The sequence below is a fragment of the Triturus cristatus genome, chromosome 2_1 (genome assembly GCF_964204655.1).
Source record: "Triturus cristatus chromosome 2_1, aTriCri1.1, whole genome shotgun sequence".
In the NCBI taxonomy this organism is placed as follows: domain Eukaryota; kingdom Metazoa; phylum Chordata; class Amphibia; order Caudata; family Salamandridae; genus Triturus; species Triturus cristatus.
Window position 1 is genome coordinate 306,554,053 of NC_140581.1, and position 7,856 is coordinate 306,561,908.

A 7,856-nucleotide genomic window follows, 5' to 3' on the forward strand; every position below is an offset into this window, starting at 1 on the left:
TAACACCAGGAACGGGCAAATAAGCATTAACGCACCTTTTCAATATGCATTACACAACATTTCCATAAAGTGACCACATTTAAGAGTACCTTTAATTTTAGGATTTATGCCGCTAGGGGCCCTCAAAACTATTTATGAAAATAATGTTACATTTTAACAAATTAGTAAATAGTACATACAAATTAGGTGTCACTCATTTGAAGGGATAGGTGGAAAGACAAGTCAATACTGCAGCTTTTTATGGTTCTGTAATAGGAACCTTAGGCAAGATGGGCAGGAGAAAATGAAGGGGGATGCCAAGTTATTAAATGGAAGTCACACTGAAATTCGCCTTCTAATTAGCACGGACTATGAGGCGGGTTGCCTCCCAGCTACAAAAGCCTGCCTAAAAGTTAAAGAAAACAAACAAGACATAAAACTCCAAACGCGTGCGATTTCAGAACAAGGGCAGGCCGCCAGTTCCAGCAGGCAAACCTGTCGGCCGGGCATCACCAGCAGCCGCTAGGAAGATGCACTGAAACCCGACGCGCTCAGACCAGCGCCGCCACAAGGTCAAATTGGCCAGACTTCAATTTAAAATTGGCCAACGACGGCATGCGCTCTTGTAATCGTGCACAGATGATGTGTGATAAAAAACTAGACCGTTCTTTGTTAACCGAGCATGGCTCGTAAGGGCTACAAGTTTGTTGCATTTATCAGTCGCGCGTGTGATAAGTGACTGACGTCAGCAGCACTCCAGCAAACTAGTATATGTAAATCAGCTTTACGAAGAACAAAACCTGAAAAAACCAGACTGGTCCTCGGGGTGTCTTCTGGAAACTGTCAGGGGATTGGTTGTACAGGTGCAGGCAGGGGTGTGCGTGTGACCTTGGTGGCTACACACGGGAGCAGGCACTCTAAAAAGATACATTAACACCTCGGTAACCATCGCACACACAAAACATTAACCCGGTTGTAGTGCGCTCGATGGAGACGCCGTGTCAACACGCTGCTTGCTGTGCAGTCCGCTGAGAAGCCTCCGGGCAATTTAAAAGCAACCTTAAATGACCCGCTCTACTTCCACTCGCATCTTTATGTTTCAAGGAGACTGGTTTGGGGTACCTCCGCCCGTGCTCAGCTCAAGGTCGGGCGCGTTGCCGCTGCTTCCAATGGATGCGCGAACGGCTGCTCTTGGTAGAGCTCGCCGGGTTACCTAAGGACAGACCTGCTGCGCTCCAGAGCATTAGTTGATCGCTGCCAAAAATCTGTCAGCAACGCGCGCCTACGTATGGGAAAATATATTTTTGGAAGCATCGAACCGTGCACTACTATCCGTTTCGCTCACCCAATGCATTTTTGCACTTGCTGCAAGCAATCAAACAGCTATAACATATGGAGCCCGTAAGCAGCTCCATTTCCCCTATCAATAAAACGAAAGAAAGCAGGATGCTAAGGTGCATCTATAACCCGGCTCCTTTGTCCGCACTCTCCTCCTGCTCGTCCGCCCCGCAGTGAGCCTTACCTGGCTACTGCCGTGCAGCGTGGAGCGCAGCGTCAGTCCCCTCTGAGTCCTGAGTGCGCACAGGAGCGTCCGGGCAGCCATGTTTGGAGGCGAAGGATGGAGAGTGCGATCCGCGCACGAGTCACCCGCTGCCAAAGCCGCCCGCCTAGAATCACATGCGGGGGGAGGGGCCGAGGGAAGAGGCTGGTCCACCCTCGCTGCCTGCCACCGCGGGGCTGGGACAGCGTGTCTGGGCACCGCAGCCCCTTCTCAGCCACAGCGCCCAGCTTCTGTTCTCTTCCTGCATTCATACAACCGCCGAGCCCCCCTGTTCATACAACCGCCGAGCCCCCCTGGCCTGCTGCTCTGTCAAGAGGATACACGCCGGGGCTGTGCAAGTGTTTACTGTACACAAAGTGCCTCGTGTGGCCGAAGTAGCGCAGTAAATGTTGCTTCTGAACTTAGAGCAGCATAACTCTCTATTGACAGGCGTCATGACAGGGACACGTGTACACCAACGCGTGGGGATGAGGTGAAGCTGGGAGGCGCGATCCATCACTGACGCCAAGGAGGGTAGGCGACCAGGTATGCAGACCCCGGCAGCTCGGGTGTGGATGAGGAGATACAAAGCTGCTCTGTTAAGAGCCACTTAGTGGGCGTCGTGTTACGCCCAGCAGCATTTCAGTGTGGTAATGGGGGCCCCTTTTGAGGCCAGTCAGTCAGTCAAAATACTTTTATTTCGATAAATTAATATCATAAAAAGACATAGGAACAATACAATTTCACACAATTAATTCATAATTAATACAAAATCAAATCATGATAAATTTACAGTAAGTTCTTTATAAAACCTCAATTATTAAAATGTATTAAAAAGAGGTCAGTTATTAAAATATATTAAAAAGAGGTCAATTAGATAAAACAATCTATTCACATCACTTACATATTACATATATGTATATTAATTTCATGAAGTAAGCATTTCATATGGACAATATTAAAATATTAAAATTCAACCATTATAAAACCATGTTAGTTAGATTATTGGACAACTTCCTTTTCTTGATCCTAACCGCCCCCACTAGAAAACTAGCAACATGGAACATAATCCTGGGGGTCTGCATTAACTGTAAAAACAGGAGTGCTGGTTTAACCTGTATAAACCCTGCCTCCTTTAGGATCGGGATCAAATATTTCCTTCTTAATGCCGAGTAGTGATCGCAGAACATCAGAAAATGCAATGTGTTCTGGGTCGAAAAGTTATCACACTTACACGGCATTGCATTTTCGGGAGTACACCAGGTTGGGAAGTGTCCAAGGGTTAAATGGATCAAATTAAACCGAAAACGAGTTAAAAGAAAACGATGATAGGGTTGATTTACAGTAGTTAGATATAGTTCAGGGCCGGCATGAGTGCTCAAAATAATGCTAGTCCGCACCGTTGGTTTCTCAAGTTCTACTTGTTCCCTTTCCAGACTTAGCAATTCTCCCATCATACCTTTAATCAGGGCAACGTCTTTAGCAGTTATCGAGGCCGGGGGAAAAAAGAGATCTGGTCTCCCTAACTTAACAAGACAGTTTTTAATGTAAACTAGCCACAGTATTTTATTTACTCTATCCAGCTGCAAACAGTCTTTGGTTAAGGGGGATTTCTTGGTTCAACCAGGTCTTTAGCCAAGCCAGAACAGGGGCCACTTTGATCACTTTGATATATCCTACACCAAGTTCGGCGTGAACAATATAAATTGAAGTAGATTGTGGTACAGAGAGAACAGATCTTAAAAATTTGTTCTCAGTAATCTGTAAACTTTCCGTAGAACAGTTACCCCAAATAGCACTTCCATATGTAGCAACAGCAAGGCATTTTGCTTTATAGATTTTCAGCAGAGTTACTATTGGCCTTGCTCCCAATTTTTTTGTAAAGCCCTGGAGTGCAGAAGATGATCTAGCAAGGGAGATGTTTCTGTTTTTTATCTGTGGACCCCAAGTGCCTCTCTCATCAAAAGTAATCCCCAGGTAGGGAAAAGTGGCTACTCTGCAAAGCTCTTGTTTCCCACAAGTAAATATTTTTTTCAACTTATTATTTTTGCCCTTGCCCATTATCATAATTTGAGACTTTTTAACATTAATCTTTAGGTCCAAAGAACCCATAAAGTCCTCAAAAGCATCCAATAGTCGTTGAAGACCAACACCAGTACGTGAGAGCAAGACGGCATCGTCCGCGTATAGGAGAACTGGAATTCCAAGCTCTCCTATACGTGGGATGTCAAGGGTTGCCTCTTTTAGGGTAGGTTCCAGGGCATTTATATAAACAGTAAATAGGAGGGGTGCCAAAATGCACCCTCTGCCTAACTCCCCTTTCTGATCTAAAATGACTCGTGCAACGCCCCTCCGAGGTAACTCTAATCGAAGCTATTAGATCAGTATGTAAGTCTGCTAGAAGACTAACAAGGGCCCTGTCCAGTCCTGTATCAAGCAAAATTTTCCATAGTTTGGAACGATTTACAAGGTCAAAAGCTGACGAGAGGTCCATGAATCCCAAGTACATGGACCCCTCCTTGGCCCTCGTATATTTTTCTACTAGTAAGTGCAAATTAAGGCCTTGATCTATTGTGCTCCTTTTTGATCTAAAACCATACTGAACGTTTGATAGGACCCCTTTCTCGGTTAATCAATCATTCAGTTTTGATAAAATAACCCGGCCCAATATTTTCACCGATGAATCAATCAATGAAATGGGTCTGTAACAGGATGGATCTTGCCTGTTACCCTTTTTAAAGACTGGTACAATGATGGATTTTTTCCAAGAGTTCGGGATTTTATCATTTGAAAGGGCATTAAAAACATTACATAAGACTGTAGACCAAAATTTCGGTGCACTTTTAAAAACATCCCCTGGTACCCCATCAGGACCTGGTGCTTTATTTTTCAGGGTCAGAGCTATTGCCCTTTCCACATCTGCTGCCACAAAAATAACGGCGGCCTCAGCAGTACAGAGTTCCACTACCTCAACTTCTGGAAAAACAGCAGAGGTGGCAGCACTGCTAATTTCTGTATATATATGTCTAAAATGTTTGATCCAGCCCTCATCTGGGATATTTGCCTCTAAGGGGGTGTTTGGGTCATCAGAAAAGAGTGGCTGATTTATTATTTTCCAGAATAAGCCACTATTTTTTAGAGTTTCTGGGTCAAGAAGTTGGGCCAAAGCATTCTCTTTCAGGTCCCTCTTTCTTTCTTGGATAGTTTTTTTATACGCAATCCTTGCACTAACTATATCTGCACGAATTTTGGGAATTGCTTTCAGGGCTTTTAATAGTACTCCATGCGCTTTTGAGCATTTCTTGTCGAACCATCTTTTGCCCACTAGCGACTTCTGCCTAGATTTATTCTGAAGGCTACGGTTAATTTCTAAGCATATATTATCAAATGTCGCTATAACCTCTTTGCATTGTGTTCTATTTGCTAGGCATATTGCAACTTCATCCTCTACTTTGGACAAAACCTCTTGAAGAAAGGTTTCAGGGACTATTTTTGTCCATTTCAACCTACGGTTCTGATCTTTTACTGTGAGGTTTGCTCCCCCTCTAACTTTTACTGTTTTTAAGGAAATCAAATCTGTATGCTTCACTTCAAGTAAAACAGGATGATGATCGCTAAAAGCTGATACCTCAGTGTAATCATTTATCACATTTTTTAACAAAAAAGAAGACACAAAAATATAATCTATAATGGTACCCATATCTTTACCCTTAAACGTAGGGGACCTATTTTTTCCATCCCCGCAGCCTGACTCATATAGGTTCCATCTCACAAGAAAGGTTTCAAGATACTCTCCACGCCTGGTATGTTCCAGATGAACAGAAGAGGAGAGGGGGGGGCCTTCATCATCCTGGCTGATACATGGTAGGGTGCATGGGTGTATATTAAAGTCCCCTAATAATATTAATTCAAAAGTATTTACATTAGCACTGTAGACTGACAAAAATTTATCCAGTACTTCCAAATTTTGACTGGTACACTCATTTGCATGTGAATTATAAAAATTTACAAAAAGAATCTTGGCCTTTTCTTGAGTAGAATGTTCGACAATCAAACAGTTTTCTGAACCCGAAGAACACTGAGTTAGTGTACCCTTTATGTCCAGTTTAAATAGACTTAACAAGCCCCCCTTAGATCTTCCTGCCACACTACTAATAGCTGGGTTGCAAAAGTGGCTATAGCCATCCAAAGAGAAGCTGTTCGTATGGTCCCAAGTCTCTTGTAGGGCAATGATATCAAAAGATTTTAATGACATTAGCCATTCAGCATTCCCAATTTTATTCTTTATACCGGCAATGTTCCATGTAGCAATTTTAAGGGACGGTGCTGATACCTGGATAGAATTCCCCAAGGCGTCGGGCAGTCAATCATTTTCCTCCAATGATGATAAAGCAGTATAACGATTGTAGAGAGGTAAAGTATTGTCAAACTGCCTATTAGCTAACTGGTAACGATGTAAGTCCCCATTATTTTGCTGCAAAGGTACATTCAGAGGTGCATTCGGAACACAACCAGCCATCCCCCATCCATGCCCATTTGCAGGAAACCTTTGCTGAAGAGGCGATCGATATTGAGTGTTATCCAGGTGATTATAGAAATAACCAAGGGGTCTGGCACATACAGAATTTTCCAGGGTTGGTAAAGAGGCGGCTCTAAGGAGGACTGTTGCAACATGTTGTGGATGTTTAAAATTTACAATGATGCAATCCCCTCTTATATTTTTTCTTCCGTTGCCAATCCAACTGACTCTACGAGTGGATATTATATCATTAGAAAAGGCAAACAGAAAACCACAATTCCTATTCAGCCAGGCAAGTATTTTATTTTTTAGGGCAGCATGGGTTTCTAGCCTAGGATCAGTCATGGAAGAGTCAACCTCTGGGACATTTGTTAATACCACAGTGTATGGGACACACTCCGGTGGGAGGTTGACAAAGTTTTTCCTCCTAGGTCTACTTCTTCCGACAATATCTCCCCCTGCTAAGTTATTCTGACTGCCTTTTAATGCTATTTGTGGTTGTACCAATGTTTGGGCTATTGCAGTTCCCACTGGTGGTAAGTTAGCAGATGGAGTATTCAGTGCGTTTACGACTGAGGGAGCCTGAGCAATAGCCCCTGTGTCACTAACCCTGGTACTAGCTGATACAGATGCTCCGGGTCCCGCTATACTGTTGCCCATAGGACCCGGTGGGCCAGGTTGAGGGCTCGTCAGGATAGAAGACCGGGACAAATAAGAATCTAGGAGTCCTTCCAGTCTAGTGACATCTTGAGCAACTAGATCTAGCTTTGCCACCAATGGTCTGATCAGTGCCTCTAATTTGGACTCAAGGATGGTTGCCACAAGTTCAATATGGGCTGGATACAGGGTACTTCCCTCGACATTGTTTATGGACTCCGGAGTGTCTCCCCTGCTGAGTGATGTTGTACCTGCCTTTTTGGTCTTCCTCCCCACCACCCTTTTGACAGGTGCCTTCCTACATGCACGCACCATTCTCCGTACGGGAGATTGAGTTGGTGAGGGCCTTGGGGAGGGTGTCGGGCTCTGACTTGGAGTAGATTCAATTAAAAGTTCCCGCTCTTCTGTTGTCACTGTGATAGATGTATCATTATTGGTGTCAACATTGTTAGAGTTAGCCAAGCCACTGTCTGGAGAGGTAGGCGTACTCAGCCTTGTGGGTGACATTTCTGGGCCTACCCTGCCTAGTGATAGTCTCCTATCCTTATTAATCTTACTAACTACCTTAACAAGATAGTTGTCCATTGTCCTTGTATCATTAATTGCCGCTGGTTTTGAAGACCTAAGCTTGGACATTATAGGACCAATAGGTACTAACTACAGGGTATATTGAACAATAATATCTTATCTAGTTATAGTAGAAAACTATGATGTCAATAGGGCCAGCAAACATAAAACAAACAATAACCAATATTAAAAGTAATATCTTACTGAGAGTCCAGGATCCGAATAATGCGAGCCAAAGTCCGTGGCCCAGCCCAGCCTCCTATGGCCTCTGACCCCAGGAGCGAGGAATTCAGGTGGGTTGCTGCTGTGTTGCAGACTGAAGCGAATACGGCCCCCGCTCTACCAAGGTTGCTGCCGCTTTTGAAGCGCCTCCGGGCGCGCTGGAATGCCGAAGCTGTCTGGCCCCCAAAGGATCACGGGAGCTGTAGTCTCCCCCAACAGCGGCCAATGGTGTATTATGGCGGCGGGGGAGACGCACAGCGTAGGCACCCCGTCGGTATTGCACTGCCCTGGCCCCAGGAGCGAGGAATTCAGGTGGGTTGCTGCTGTGTTGCAGGCTGAAGCGAATACGGCCCCCGCTCTGCCAAGGTTGCT

General features: G+C 44.7%; 1 protein-coding gene across 2 annotated transcripts in view; it reads right to left on the reverse strand.

Moving 5' to 3' along the window:
• Positions 1-1,889, reverse strand: part of OXCT1 (3-oxoacid CoA-transferase 1) — a 458,536-nt gene extending 456,647 nt beyond the window's left edge. The window contains exon 1 of one of the 2 annotated variants that reach the window (XM_085631175.1): positions 1,502-1,889. In XM_085631175.1, the coding sequence (XP_085487301.1) occupies positions 1,502-1,582 (81 nt within the window). In that variant the 5' untranslated portion in view covers positions 1,583-1,889. Of the gene's footprint in view, positions 1-1,324; positions 1,475-1,501 lie in introns of those variants that run through there. The other variant, XM_085631176.1, reaches the window with a different exon arrangement.
• Positions 1,890-7,856: the final 5,967 nt, after the last annotated feature.